This window comes from Oncorhynchus nerka, linkage group LG25 (assembly GCF_034236695.1).
Source record: "Oncorhynchus nerka isolate Pitt River linkage group LG25, Oner_Uvic_2.0, whole genome shotgun sequence".
Taxonomy (NCBI): Eukaryota; Metazoa; Chordata; class Actinopteri; order Salmoniformes; family Salmonidae; genus Oncorhynchus; species Oncorhynchus nerka.
Window position 1 is genome coordinate 11010240 of NC_088420.1, and position 16735 is coordinate 11026974.

Genomic DNA, 16735 nt, shown 5'->3' on the forward strand with positions numbered 1-16735 from the left:
AGTGGGATGTTGACTGCTGGGCGTAATCGCTATGTTTGATGGCGTCCACCATGCTAGATTTCACGTCCTCGTTGAGGGATGGCTCTGCGATCTCAGGCAAAGTTGGATCCGCTCAGTTTGATTGATTGGACTTGGTGTCATCGAGGTTAACAAGAAGGGGGGGGAGTAATTTTAACCCTCAATTATATCAGTTTGTTCGTTTTAACCAAAGGCATTGGACAGTGGAGATTTTATTTTATTCTCTCACACAAACACTGTGTGGAAGTGTTGTTTTTAGTTGACACACACACACACACACACACACGTAGACAAACAGGACTGCTGATACAAGTCATTGCACACCTATGGTCCAGGTTTCAGCCTAGCGTCAGATGGTGCAGGGCCTTGTGGTAGCAGCAGGGAGAGGGACAGATGGGAGGCAGGGAGAGCCTGACAAATCACTGGCCACCAAGTGCAAGACAACCAATAAGGAGTGTGTCACCCATCTCCAGATTAACACGTCTTCCAGAGTGGTGGTGTCAGGAAACATCGTCATCTTTTTTACCATCCAATGCATTGCGGACTCACTGAGTCGTGGGTTTTCATCAGGAAAAGGGAGGGAAAACGCTTAACATTGTATTTGTTGAATTCTCAGGAGGTACAGGAGGCTGAGAAGGAAAAGAAAGATGAGGAGAAAGAAAGAGAAAGAGAAGGAGAAAGAGAAAGAGAAGGAGAAGGAGAAGAAGAAAGAACCCGAGCCCAACTTCCAGCTGATGGAGAACCCAGCCAGAGTGATGCCCGCCCAGCTCAAAGTGCTCAACATGCCTGAGACGTGCCGCTACCAGCCCTTCAAACCGGTACGTACGGGGTTTTTAACTGGGGTTAAAAAAAATCATAAAATGGCGTGAATTTGCTATTCAGATGTGGTCCTGCTTATGACCGCTAGGGGGCAGTGTAGTTCAATCTACCGCAGTCCTGGCTACCTACCAGACAGAGCAGTTCAAGCTACTGCAGTCCTGGCTACCTACCAGACAGAGCAGTTCAATCTACTGCTGTCCTGGCTACCTACCAGACAGAGCAGTTCAATCTACTGCTGTCCTGGCTACCTACCAGAAAGAGCAGTTCAGTTCCTGGCTACCTACCAGACAGAGCAGTTCAATCTACTGCTGTCCTGGCTACCTACCAGACAGAGCAGTTCAATCTACTGCTGTCCTGGCTACCTACCAGACAGAGCAGTTCAATCTACTGCTGTCCTGGCTACCTACCAGACAGAGCAGTTCAATCTACTGCTGTCCTGGCTACCTACCAGACAGAGCAGTCCTGGCTACCTAGTAGACAGAGCAGTCCTGGCTACCTAGTAGACAGAGCAGTCCTGGCTACCTAGCAGACAGAGCAGTCCTGGCTACCTAGCAGACAGAGCAGTCCTGGCTACCTAGCAGACAGAGCAGTTCAATCTACTGCAGTCCTGGCTACCTAGTAGACAGCACTCACCTTACTGCTGTCCCCACCCACTCAGCATCGATGGTAGTTTATGCCATTTCAGGTTCTCTGCTGTGTTCATCTCCATGTGCTCGGTTGTCAGTAGTACATTGGACTTCATTTCCCACTTTCTCATCAATGTGATGGCTCGTTGCAGTAATGTATGGCGGCGTGTTCATAGACATTCGACCATCTGTTGTTAACGCCACATGTTGTTTGAGAACTCGCGCTTTATACTTGCATAGCGATCATTATACAATTTTTCATCCAGGGCCGTCACGGTGTTTCGACATGTCATCTTGTCGTCTGGTTCTAGTCATGCCATCAGGGCAGTGAAGCCAACATACTCTACCATTGACAATGGCCGCATATCAACTGCAATAATTTCTTTCTTTTTTAAATTCTTCCAATTGGTTGTTAGTTAGTCTTGTCTCATCGCTGCAACTCCCGTACGGATTCGGGAGAGGCGAAGCTCGAGACCACGCGTCCTCCGAAACACAACCCAGCCAAGCCGCACTCCTTCTTGACACAATGCCCACTTAACCCGGAAGCCAGCCGCAACAATGGGTCGGAGGAAACACTGTACACCCGGCGACCGTGTCAGCGTGCACTGCACCCGGGCCGCCACAGGAGTCGATGGTGCGCAATGGGACAAGGACATCACTGCAAAAACTGTTTGCAAATGTTTAAAAAAGACAAAACGGAAATATCACATTTACATAAGTATTCAGACCCTTTCCTCAGGACATTGTTGAAGCGCCTTTGTCCATGAGTGTAACTCATGGACATTCAGAGACTTATCCCGAAGTCACTCCTGTGTTATCTTGACTGTGTGCTCCGTGTCGTTGTTCTGTTGGAAGGTGAACCGTCGCGCCAGTCTGAGAACCTGCTCTAGAGCGCTTAGGACTTCATCAAGGATCTCTCTGTACTTTGTTCATTTTTCCTTCGTTCCTGAATCTCCCAGTCCCTGCCACTGAAAAACATCCCCACAGCAAGATGCTGCCACCACCATGATCACCGTAGGGATGGTGCCAGGTTTCCTCCAGACGTGACGCTTGACATTCAAGCCAAAGAGTTCAATCTTGGTTTCATCAGACCAGAGAATCTTGTTTCTCATGGTCTGAGATTCCTTTAGGTGCCTTTTGGCAAACTCCAAGCGGGCTGTCATGTGCCTTTTTTACTGAGGAGTGGCTTCCGTCTGCCCACTCTACTACCATGAAGGCCTGATTTGGTGGAGTGCTGTAGAGATGGTTGTCCTTCTGGAAGGTTCTCCCATCTCCACAGAGGAACTATTGCTCATTTTGGCTGGGCAGCCAGCTCTGGGAAAAGTATTGGTGGTTATGAACTTCTTCCATTTAAGAAGGATGGAGACCATCATGTTCTTGGGGACTTTCAATACTGCAGAATTGTTTTTGGTACCCTTCCCCAGATCTGTTCCTCGACACATCCCGTCTCGGAGCGCTACGGTCAAGTCCTTCGACCTCATGGCTTTGTTTATGTTCTGACATGCACTGTCAACCGTGGGATCTTATATAGACTGGTGTGTGCCTTTCCAAATCATGTCCAATCAATTGAATTTCACAGATGGACTCCAATCAAGTTGTAGAAACATCTCAAGGATGATCAATGGAAACAGGATGCACCTGAGCTCAAGTTCGAGTCTCATGGCAAAGGGTCTGAATACTTATGTAAATCCAGTTTCTGCTTTGTCATTATGGGCTATTGTGTGTAGTGAGGATTTTATTTAATCCATTTTAGAATGAGGCTGTAATGTAATGAAATGTGGACACAGTCAAGGGGGTCTGAATACTTCCTGAATGCACTGTATCTGTGGCAAATTATTTGAAAGATGTTTATCCTTCTATTGACAGAATTGTTGCATTACGCATGTTTTATTTATTTTAGCCTTGATGATGATCCAGACCGGTTGGTTTTGTGATAACTGCAATGCCATTTAAATTTGGTCAAAAATAAAGATTTTCGGTTCGCATTGGAGCTGTCATCAGTCATCTTTTTTTCGTCTTTCCAACCAAGCCCCAGTTATATCCACGGTGTCTTACAGTTGCCTGAGAATAAACCACTCTGGCCCTGCGCAAAATGTTGACAGCTTTCCACAGTAAATAACATGAGATATGCAGTCACCCACGCACTTATCCTAATCCCACTCCTATAAAGAGGACTATCGTTTGGTTACATGTCAAATCAACACGCATCGAGCTGAGAGCAATGCATCATGGGTCATATCATATGACACTTGAGTGTTTTTGCTCTTGTCTGTAAACTATTAGTTTTATTTTTTTTGAAGGATGTGTTTTAACACGAAGTGAATCATTGTTGTGGGGCCAGGGTATGCCTCCCACCTCCCCTTCTATATTGTGATGATTCCATTTCACCTATTCCGTAGAAGGCAATCCGAGCACACAGCAACTGTTCCAAAGGTCTTGTAGTGTGGTCTGTGTGTAAATTAGTGTTACTTAGCTGCCCAGAGATAATGTAGGAGGAAAAATCTAGTCTGGGCAGTACTCACCATACCTGATGCTTTAGTCTGGACCTGACCATACCTCTAAATGATTTACAGTGATAATCAAGCTGCATGATATACTGTACAACCACTACAAGGGCAATGTGCTCACAGAGTATGACGAGACAACCAACTCATTTGGGGAGGTGTTGTGTAATACGACACCCGCACCACCCCCAGAAAATTAAAACACTTTTTTTTTTTTAAAGACGCCCAACATTGGTTGAACAGTTTAGTCCCTCATGTCCGTGTCCCTCATGTCCGTGTCCCTCATGTCCGTGTCCCTCATGTCCGTGTCCCTCATGTCCGTGTCCCTTATTTGTCTCCAGCTGCACACCGGCGGCATTATCATTATGAAGGACACCAGCGAGGAAGAGGAGGAGCTGGTGGAGCCTGTCTCTGCCCACGGCCCCAAGATCGAGGAGGAGGAACAGGAGCCCGAGGCCCCCGAGTCCTTCGAGTACGTTGACGAATGAACGCTGTCCAAGCAAAAAGGTATGTGTCCTGCACCAGTGTTTACCACATGATGGATCTGGCTACAATTGATGGTTTGCAGATTTAAAAAAATTGAATGGGTTCACTCTGAAAGTGAGGGTTTTTGCTTAGAAACAAGTTTTGTTTCAGCAAATGCTGTAGATAGTGCGGAACATGTTGTATCCCCAGCCTAGGGGTAAATATAGCGACCATTTCCTCCCGCTTTTGTGCGAGAACTCAAACTTTCAGGATCAAGCAACCTGAATATTCAGCATCGCCTTGTAATTATACAGGCAACAGTCTCAGAGTAGCTATGTCACATTGATGGTTCAGAGAGAGGTAATGGTACAGTGTGCAGATCTTTGGGTTCTTGTTCCCATGCCTAACCTGGCTCGTGTTCATCAGTGCCTATGGAATGTAAACCGTGCTGCCGTTGCCAAACCCCACACCCCCGAGGGCAAACCCTCCATCTGTAATTGCACGGCCTAAAGAGCCGAGCTAGATTGTGCTGATGGACAAAAATGACAAAACAATGTTATGTTTGTCTTGGTCCTCATTTTATCTCCCAGGGTTGTACATACAGTATGTATGTTAAACAAGATTAAAGTTGAGATATTGTCATGCCCTTTGGGAACAGAAATGCTCCTGCTCTGCGAGTACGATGATTTCAAAAACACACCACCGTGGTCAATATTTTAATTTTTTTTAAATCTCTTAAACTGTCCAATGTTTCCAGAGTTCTAGTTGAAATAGTTTTCCTTCCAAAAAAATGGTAATTGATTATGTTAAAAGCAGCTTTTCTGTGTTGGAATGTTGTGGGCATAATATACCAGTAAATGAAAATTTTAATGTGAGTAGACTGCTGATTGGCCAAGTCATCCTCTGAGGAAATGACAGGCATTTTTTAAGTTATCTGACATAGAAGTTTTAGTATTATTTTTTTTGAAGTGTTTATTTTTCTACAATTTATGCTTTGGTCACACAAGTATATGACGCGTCGTCAACATTATTTGGGTACGAGTTAACAGAATATTAACTTTTAAAAGTAAGATTTTTCGCTGCACAGTTACTTTAATGACAGTTTTTAAATTATGACAATTTAAAAGTTCATTGTCATTTATTAAACATTTGAATATAGATATGCCCAATAAACAAAACATTCCTGTAAAAAAAAAAATGAATTATGGGTGTTTTGTGATCAAACACAGAGCCTGGTCAGGTGGTATCCTAACCGCTCTGTCCTTTTGCTTCCACAGGTGACGTTACCAGGCTTCTACAGGAAGAATCTTCACATCCCAGCATGCACCTCTTTGTCTACTCCCCCTTACTTATTTTACATGCTCCTTCCCTGTCATGGCCCCCTTTGTCAGACAGGGAATGTTTGACATTCTCTTGTTAAATGGTATCATTTTCTGTCAGTACAATAAAATGAAAAAGTGGAGCTTATGTGCTTATTTTTTTCCCTGCATGTGCCGTGTGTACATAGTGTAATCCCCCTAATCATACACGTTTAGGATGGTTTACATTCTCTCCAGTGTTTCATCAAATCAAATCAAATTTTATTTGTCACATACACATGGTTAGCAGATGTTAATGCGAGTGTAGCGAAATGCTTGTGCTTCTAGTTCCGACAATGCAGTGATAACCAACAAGTAATCTAACTAACAATTCCAAAACTACTGTCTTATACACAGTGTAAGGGGATAAAGAATATGTACATAAGGATATATGAGTGAGTGATGGTACAGAGCAGCATACAGTAGATGGTATCGAGTACAGTATATACATATGAGATGAGTATGTAGACAAAGTAAACAAAGTGGCATAGTTAAAGTGGCTAGTGATACATGTATTACATAAGGATGCAGTCGATGATGTAGAGTACAGTATATACGTATGCATATGAGATGAATAATGTAGGGTAAGTAACATTATATAAGGTAGCATTGTTTAAAGTGGCTAGTGATATATTTACATCATTTCCCATCAATTCCCATTATTAAAGTGGCTGGAGTTGGGTCAGTGTCAATGACAGTGTGTTGGCAGCAGCCACTCAATGGTGGCTGTTTAACAGTCTGATAGCCTTGAGATAGAAGCTGTTTTTCAGTCTCTCAGTCCCAGCTTTGATGCACCTGTACTGACCTCGCCTTCTGGATGATAGCGGGGTGAACAGGCAGTGGTTCGGTGGTTGATGTCCTTGATGATCTTTATGGCCTTCCTGTAACATCGGGTGGTGTAGGTGTCCTGGAGGGCAGGTAGTTTGCCCCGGTGATGCGTTGTGCAGACCTCACTACCCTCTGGAGAGCCTTACGGTTGAGGGCGGAGCAGTTGCCGTACCAGGCGGTGATACAGCCCGCCAGGATGCTCTCGATTGTGCATCTGTAGAAGTTTGTGAGTGCTTTTGGTGACAAGCCGAATTTCTTCAGCCTCCTGAGGTTGAAGAGGCGCTGCTGCGCCTTCTTCACGACGCTGTCAGTGTGAGTGGACCAATTCAGGTTGTCTGTGATGTGTATGCCGAGGAACTTAAAACTTGCTACCCTCTCCACTACTGTTCCATCGATGTGGATAGGGGGGTGTTCCCTCTGCTGTTTCCATCATCAGCCTGCTATTATTCTGCCCAGTCTAGTTTACACAAAACAGTGAACGGTCTCCCCATCACACTGCTGAAGTCTCCTTACCCCATACCCAGGGCTTGAACACACACTCACATTGAATGCACAAGGGCAATACACTCTTAGACTTACACGTCAGATTTAAATAAATAAAAGATAAATGTAGACATCTCAACGGAAGTTTTAGTCTTTGGCTGCGAACGGAGAACTAGATGAGGATGTTCCACATTGAGTTTAAGTGACACGGGGTTTAGTTCGGTTGTTTATGAAAGCCTGTGGAATGCCAGTTGGGGTTATGGAGCTAACGTTTGAAAATGTAACATTAGAAGCAACAATTGTTAATACTTTAAGGTCGTTACCATCTGGGGAAAAGAGGAGTTTACATGAATGAACAAAGCAAGTGGGGCGACGTGAAGCCACCGTAGAATGTGTTGCATGTCGGAAAACAATTAACTAACTTCATTTTATGTCGCTACAAACGTTTGACCTATTTTGCTAGTTTGGGAGAGGGAGAAGTGTGCTTCACTGCTTGAAAACAATCGATGGTTATTCCTTCTCACTATAGTCCTTTCTACCTCAGCTATTTAGTAACACTAACCCATGCAGCTGTGCTCTATCACCACAATTTCTAAAAACATCTTTTCACTTTGTTATTTTGGGGTATTGCGTGTAGATTGAGGATTTATTTAATCCATTTTAGAATAAGGCTGTAACAGAACAAAATGTGGAACAAGTCAAGGGGCCTGAATACTCCAGGTCGCAGTTGTAAATGAGAACTTGTTCTCAACTGGCCTACCTAATTAAATAAAGGTGAAAAAATAAACAATGCTTTCCGAATGCATTGTACCCAAAAGCTCCAGTATCTGTGTGTTAGAGATGCGCCTCCTCTTTCCCACCCAGGAAGCTCAGTATTCAAACTCTCATTAGACTGCTCTGCAAGTGTTATGTCAAAATATGTTAATTACTGACCAAATATGGAGTTTCGCTAAGTAGCTATCTTTTATTTACTCCCGTTACGGCCGGTATGTACTTACAAAAAAAAATCTAAATATTTTGTTTTTCCAAGCAACCTATAAAATGTCTATTCAGCATCTCCAATGCAACAGCTCAATACGTTGTTGGTGCTGAAGAGACATTTTTTTCAGTTGCTTGTACATTTTTATTTAGACTTTTTTTTGGAAGTACATACAGGAGTAAATGAAAATAGTTGCTCAGTGAAACTCCATATTTGGTGAGTAACAAACTTATTTTGGTATAGCGCTTGCAGAGCTGTCTGAGAGTTTGAATCTGAGCTTCCTGGGTGTTGGAAAGGTGACACGTCACACTGGAACAACTGAACCTCAAACATGCCACAGGAAGTTGTAACAGCCTGTAGTCCCCAACTGACACGAGGAAATGTTTAGTCATACTCTGAGCCTCCCTTCTCCACCCTGTTTCCCAAAGGAGATGAGATGACCGCCAATGTTTCACTTCCCGTATGTCTGTTCTATGCGGGTGGGATATTGTAGATTTCTGGGGGGAAAAGTGGAAAATCTAAATTCCTGGAAGAACCTTGTAAATCTGAAATAGTTCACATTGTCTTTGTTTATTTTGCCTCAGCGTTTCTCTTCTTCAACATGCCATCCTTGGCACTCACTTATCTGACCAAGTAATTTAACAGAGTAATGAGATGTTGGCACACACACCCTTTCCATCATCAGCAGCATTGGTTCTTTATGACCCCAGTACTGCTACATGGAATAATTCTATAGGTAACCAACTCTAACCATGGCCTTATTCTGTGACCTGAACCTGTCATGTAACCTTCAATTCTAAAACACATACTTGTCTTCATGAATCAATATCTGGCGCAACATCAGTTCTAAAATTGGTGAGCTGTGATGTAGTTGGTGTTAAGAAGCGAAACTCCTCGGCGTCATTTCCCAATGGGGACAATATGCCCAACACCATACAAGGCGAAATGTTACTCCTGATGTGGCGTCCAGCCAGTCCGAGCCGTGAACCCTGGGGAGCAGTTCTGGCCAGGCGGTAGACTGGCGCCTCCAGTGCCTTTTCAGCATACTGATGAATGAGAGAAGGAACGAGCATACCTTTGGCGTTCTCGCCCGTGGAGTCACCGTCTGTTGGAAACGTTGGTGAGTAAGTGTCGAGGAAATGATTGCAGTTCAACAGCTCTCATGTTGTTTAGGCAAACAAGCAGTCCCACCAGGTCAGGATGGGCCAATAGAATCGTCGGAGGGGATGGTTGTTAAATTGATTGTGTGGCTATGGAGCTGAAGGCAGGGTTAAGGCCCCAGCGTGTTTGCTTGAATTATAGGCCAGCGAGTGACATGCAGGCGGTCCATGGGACTCTGGACAGGGCAGACTGTTTTGACTCCTCAATGAGACTTGAGATCTAACGGGTGGGATGTTGTGCATTTAGGCTGATGTCCAACATCCTAGTATCTCTGAACTAAAAGGCATCAGTCAGACCTCCCATTGAGACAAGCATCATCTAGGAAAATATGGAGAGACAATCTATTGGGTCGTGATGATATGATGAATATGCTGTGGTTTGTTTTCATGCCTCCGTGATGTGATGAATATGCTGTGGTTTTGTTTGTTTGCCTCTGTTGCAATTTCTTCTGAAGTGCTTGACAAATGTTATTTTCAAATATACTAAATTGACCCCCCTGTTACAATCAACTAGTGCAGCTGAGTTCAGAACTCTTCCTTAATCCATTATTCTCCATTGGAGAATGGAAGACATGTTTGACTATATTAAAAATAAATATGTCCAATGTACAATTGCAGAGAAATACTGTACCAATGACATGAGTCTAGTTTGCATCACAAGAGTAGCTGCTCTTACGCGACCTAGCTTTCTCGTGTTTTACATGAATGGCTTACTGTATGTTTGATTCCAGTCACCTTCCGCAACAGGAGTCCTATTGCTTTTGCAGGTGGTTAGGTTCTGTTCAGCAAGGTTTTTGGAACATCAAAGCTTCTGCGACCGCTGATTTAAACACCTCAAATGTCCTCTTCTGTCAACCTCTTCCTCTTCCCCCCCAATATAGTCTCCTCTAAAGGGGAGGGGCTACAGGGCCAGCCCATTCTGGGAACCAGGGCTAGAGACATAAACAGCACAACTGCAGAATGAAGTAGCAAGTAAGAGGAGGGGTGGAAGGGAAGGTATAGTACCTGACACGTCATCCACTTTTACCCCCCCCCCCCCTGGATGTGTGGAGGAGGATGGAGGATTTGCAGTGTGAAAGAATGCCTGTAACACTGTGCCTATTCATTCTGGCCATCCATTCATCATCAGCATTTAGAAAATACAGGCAGGACTGTTTTGGATTCTTTGCACAAGTAGTTCCAAAGTATGAAACCCAAGCCATTCTTTCAGAGTGAACTCATGAGCGGTCTACCCATTAGTGTTGTTAACTCGTTGAGCTGTCGGACTGGAGAGTTAGAGGGTGAGGGCAAAATGAGGGCTACCACTAATGAGGTGGATACATCAAGGTCTGAGAGGGAGGAACCGTTGTATCCTGCCAAGCCATTGTCCATGTGGCCTCACTCTCTGCCTCTTTGTCCAGTAGATTAAGTTATTACCTTGACATGTGACAGTTGCCATTCTCCTGCTGGCTTAGGAGCTTCCTTTTTTGCATGTTTTCAGAGCAAATGTCAGTTTAGGCGTCGGCAATGTTGTATACGATTACAAGATCCTTATGAAAACCCAAATGGCAACATAACTAGAGGACTGATCCTAAGGCCTTATTTTGCTATGGTTACCAGTGAGCTGAGATAAGGCGGGGCTTTACCTATCAAAGACTTATAGATGACCTGGGTGGGGACGTCTACATCTACCCCCCTCCAGGGACCACATCTACCCCCCCTCCAGCGACAACATCTACCCCCATGCCTCCAGGGACCACATCTACCCCCTCCTGGGACCACATCTACCCCTCCAGCAACAACATCTACCCCCCCTCCAGGGACAACATCTACCCCTCCCCCTCCAGGGACTACATCTACCCCTCCAGGGGCCACATCTACCCCCTTCAGGGACAACATCTACCCCCTCCAGGGACAACATCTACCCCCCTCCAGGGACAACATCTACCCCCCTCCAGGGACAACATCTACCCCCCCCCTCCAGGGACTACATCTACCCCCTCCAAGGGCCACATCTACCCCCTCCAAGGACTACATCTACCCCCTCCAGGGACTACATCTACCCCCCTCCAGGGACAACATCTACCCCTCCCCTCCAGGGACTACATCTACCCCCTCCAAGGGCCACATCTACCCCCTTCAAGGACAACATCTACCCCCCTCCAGGGACAACATCTACCCCCTCCAGGGACCACATCTATCCCCCCTCCAGCGACAACATCTACCCCCTTCCCCTCCAGGGACAACATCTACCCCCCTCCAGGGACCACATCTACCCCCTCCAGGGACCACATCTACCCCCTCCAGAGACTACATCTACCCCCTTCCCCTCCAGGGACCACATCTACCCCCTCCAGGGACCACATCCACCCCCTCCAGCAACATCTACCCCCCTCCAGGGACAACATCTACCCCCTCCCCTCCAGGGACTACATCTACCCCCTCCAGGGACAACATCTACCCCCTCCCCCTCCAGGGACTACATCTACCCCTTCCAGGGGCCACATCTACCCCTTCAGGGACAACATCTACCCCCCTCCAGGGACAACATCTACCCCTCCCCCTCCAGGGACTACATCTACCCTAGGGCCACATCTACCCCCCCCTCCAGGGACTACATCTACCCCCCTCCAGGGACAACATCTACCCCCTCCCCCTCCAGGGACTACATCTACCCCCTCCAAGGGCCACATCTACCCCTTCAAGGACAACATCTACCCCCTCCAGGGACCACATCTACCCCCCTCCAGCGACAACATCTACCCCCTTCCCCTCCAGGGACAACATCTACCCCCCTCCAGGGACCACATCTACCCCTCCAGGGACTACATCTACCCCCTCCAGGGACCACATCTACCCCCTCCAGGGACCACATCTACCCCCTCCAGGGACTACATCTACCCCCTCCAGGGACAACATCTACCCCCTCCCCCTCCAGGGACCACATCTACCCCCTCCAGGGACTACATCTACCCCCTCCAGGGACCACATCTACCCCCTTCCCCTCCAGGGACCACATCTACCCCCTCCAGGGACCACATCTACCCCCTCCAGGGACCACATCTACCCCCCTCCAGGGACCACATCTACCCCCTCCAGGGACTACATCTACCCCTCCAGGGACTACATCTACCCCTTCCAGGGACTACATCTACCCCTCCAGGGACAACATCTACCCCTCCCCTCCAGGGACTACATCTACCCCCTCCAAGGGCCACATCTACCCCCCTCCAGGGACAACATCTACCCCCTCCAGGGACAACATCTACCCCCTCCAGGGACAACATCTACCCCCCCTCCAGGGACCACATCTACCCCTCCAGGGACCACATCTACCCCTTCCCCTCCAGGGACCACATCTACCCCCTCCAGGGACAACATCTACCCCCCACCCTCCAGGGACCACATCTACCCCTCCAGTGACTACATCTACCCCCTCCAGGGACAACATCTACCCCCTTCCCCTCCAGGGACAACATCTACCCCCTCCAGGGACCACATCTACCCCCTCCAGTGACCCCCTCCAGGGACAACATCTACCCCCTCCAGGGACAACATCTACCCCCTCCAGTGACAACATCTACAACCCCCCTCCAGGGACAACATCTACCCCCTCCAGGGACCACATCTACCCCTCCAGCTACCCCTCCAGGTACATCTACCCCTCCAGGGACCACATCTACCCCCTCCAGGGACCACATCTACCCCTTCCCTCCAGGGACAACATCTACCCCTTCCCCTCCAGGGACCACATCTACCCCCTCCAGGGACCACATATACCCCCTCCAGGGACTACATCTACCCCCTCCAGGGACCACATCTACCCCCTCCCCCTCCAGGGACCACATCTACCCCTCCAGGGACCACATCTACCCCTTCCCTTCCAGGGACCACATCTACCCCTTCCCCTCCAGGGACCACATCTACCCCCCCTCCAGGGACCACATCTACCCCCTCCAGGGACCACATCTACCCCCTTCCCCTCCAGGGACAACATCTACCCCCTCCAGGGACCACATCTACCCCCTCCAGCGACAACATCTACCCCCTTCCTCCAGGGACAACATCTACCCCCTTCCCCTCCAGGGACCACATCTACCCCCTCCAGGGACTACATCTACCCCCTTCCCCTCCAGGGACCACATCTACCCCCTCCAGGGACCACATCTACCCCCTCCAGGGACAACATCTAACACCCCCCCCACCCTCCAGGGACCACATCTACCCCCTCCAGTGACTACATCTACCCCTCCAGGGACAACATCTACCCCCTTCCCCTCCAGGGACAACATCTACCCCCTCCAGGGACCACATCTACCCCTTCAGTGACAACATCTACCCTCTCCAGGGACAACATCTACCCCCTCTCCAGGGACAACATCTACCCCCCTCCAGGGACAACATCTACCCCTCCAGGGACAACATCTACCCCCTCCAGGGACAACATCTACCCCCTCCAGGGACAACATCTACCCCCTCCCCCTCCAGAGACCACATCTACCCCCTCCAGGGACCACAACTACCCCCTCCAGGGACTACATCTACCCCCTCCAGGGACCACATCTACCCCCTCCAGGGACCACATCTACCCCCTTCCCCTCCAGGGACCACATCTACCCCCTTCCTCTCCAGGGACCACATCTACCCCCTCCAGGGACCACATCTACCCCCTCCAGGGACCACATCTACCCCTCCAGGGACAACATCTACCCCCTCCCCTCCAGGGACCACATCTACCCCCTCCAGGGACTACATCTACCCCCTCCAGGGACCATATCTACCCCCTTCCCCTCCAGGGACAACATCTACCCCCTTCCTCCAGGGACCACATACCCCCTCCAGGGACCACACCCCTCCAGGGACCACATCTACCCCCTCCAGGGACCACATCTACCCCCTCCAGGGACCACATCTACCCCCTCCAGGGACAACATCTACCCCCTCCCCCTCCAGGGACCACATCTACCCCTCCAGGGACTACATCTACCCAGGGACCTTCTACCCCCTTCCTCCAGGGACAACATCTACCCCCTCCAGGGACTACATCTACCCCTCCAGGGTCCACATCTACCCCCTTCCCCTCCAGGGACAACATCTTTCCCCCTCCAGGGACCACATCTACCCCCTCCAGGGACCACATCTTTCCCCCCTCCAGGGACCACATCTACCCCCTCCAGGGACCACATCTACCCCTCCAGGGACAACATCTACCCCCTCCCCCTCCAGGGACCACATCTACCCCCTCCAGGGACCACATCTACCCCCTCCAGGGACCACATCTACCCCCTCCAGGGACTACATCTACCCCCTCCAGGGACCACATCTACCCCCTCCAGGGACTACATCTACCCCCTCCAGGGACCACATCTACCCCCTTCCCCTCCAGGGACTACATCTACCCCCTCCAGGGACTACATCTACCCCCTCCAGGGACTACATCTACCCCCTCCAGGGACAACATCTACCCCCTCCAGGGACAACATCTACCCCCCTCCAGGGACCACATCTACCCCCCTCCAGGGACTACATCTACCCCTCCAGGGACCACATCTACCCCTTCCCCTCCAGGGACAACATATACCCCCTCCCCTCCAGGGACTACATCTACCCCTCCAGGGGCCACATCTACCCCTTCAGGGACAACATCTACCACCCCCTCCAGGGACAACATCTACCCCCTCCCCCTCCAGGGACTACATCTACCCCCTCCCCCTCCAGGGACTACATCTACCCCTCCAGGGACTACCCCTCCAGGGACAACATCTACCCCCTCCAGGGACCACATATATCCCCTCCAGGGACTACATCTACCCCCTCCCCCTCTAGGGACTACATCTACCCCCTCCAGGGACAACATCTACCTCCTCCAGGGACAACATCTACCCCCTCCAGGGACAACATCTACCCCCTCCCCCTCTAGGGACTACATCTACCCACTCCAGGGACTACATCTACCCCCTCCAGGGACAACATCTACTTCCTCCAGGGACTACATCTACCCCATTCCTCTCCAGGGACATCATCTACCCCCCCTCCCCCTCCATGGTAGATGTAGTCCTGGCAGTCTCAGTGTACCGAGACCCTTGGACGTTTGGGCTTATGACATTAATGGAGCTTGGCCTCTTTGCGTTTGTGCACATTTCTCTTTTATAGAGGGGAAACGTCTCCAGCAGCGGCACTCTGCCTCTCTGCAGGGGAGTCCACCACAGACTTCCCAGAAAAAAGGCCAGGATCCAGGCCCTGTGGCTGAGTACAGACTGGACAGTTGAGCCTTTACCACCACGACCAGTCTGGAGCTCGACAGGTACAGTCTGACTCCGCATCTGTAGGATCTTAAATAGCAGAGTCCGGCCTACACGGCAGACGTTTTCCATAGCCAATAGCAGTTACTGTATGTGACCAGGGTAGGAGTTTTGTGATGTGGCCCAGGACAATGCTTTGAAACAGACTAAACATGTCCGCTGTGAGGACCATAGCTCATGAAAGGACTAGAGGACTGGATGCCTTACATTTTTGCACCAGGAGAAATAAACAGTGTAATTATTGAGTGGGTGACACACCATCAGGGACGTATGTTCAATTTACAATATGAGGAGCTCTCTTAAGCCCTGGTTATACTTGGTGCTAATGCTCTAAGGCCCTGTTTATACCTGGTTCTAACATGCGTCTTTTGTCCTGATCTTGTCCACATTCTGATTGTGCCCACATTTTCAGACAGGTGTAGTTGATTAAAAGACACATTGAGATCAGATCTTCCTGACCACCTCCTGAGGTAGTCAGGCACGCAAGTGTCAATGGACCATTGTGATGCCATAAGTCAATGATGATTTAATGTGGCTTAAAATATATATTATTATGAAAGAATATCTTTCAAATAGTTTACATACAGGGAGGGACAATAAAATCTGGTCACAATGCAGACACATTGGACAGATAACAGACTCATTTTAATACCATGTCTAGCATTGGGCTAGTAACCGAAAGGTCGCTCGTGGATTTTTTAAAACATTTTTAATCTGACGTTCTGCCCTTAAGGAAGGCAGTTAGCCCCCGGCGATAACTGCTCCCCGATGATGTGAATGTTGATTAAGGCAGCCCCCCCCCCCGCACAGCTGTGATTGAGGGTTTGGGTTTGTGAAAGAAAATGCTGTTTGCTTTTCTAATGACCAATTTCTGTGTTCATACAAGTGACTGTTTGAACAAATCTTCACCATCAGTATCTGCATTTTGGCAGTATTCACAGACCCTTATTTTGAGAATGAAAGATCTGTTTAAAATCAAATCAAATTTAGTGTTTGTAGCTCCAACAGTGCAGTAATATCTAATACACAAATATAAGTAAAGGAATTAGAGAGAAGAGGTGTTGGTCAGTCACATGAATGAACAATAAGCTATGAATGAACCAGTGTTGGTCAGTCACATGAATGAACAATAAGCTATGAATGAACCAGTATTAGTGATCGATAAGCTATGAATGAACCAGTATTAGTGATCGATAAGCTATGAATGAACCAGT

The 16735-nt window shown here is 48.5% G+C and overlaps 1 protein-coding gene across 1 annotated transcript in view; it reads left to right on the plus strand.

Moving 5' to 3' along the window:
- psmd1 (proteasome 26S subunit, non-ATPase 1) overlaps positions 1-5894 on the plus strand; it is a 63779-nt gene extending 57885 nt beyond the window's left edge. The window contains 4 exon segments of the mRNA XM_029633576.2: positions 635-670; positions 672-836; positions 4309-4474; positions 5710-5894. Of these exon segments, the coding sequence (XP_029489436.2) occupies positions 635-670; positions 672-836; positions 4309-4455 (348 nt within the window). The 3' untranslated portion in view covers positions 4456-4474; positions 5710-5894.
- Positions 5895-16735: the final 10841 nt, after the last annotated feature.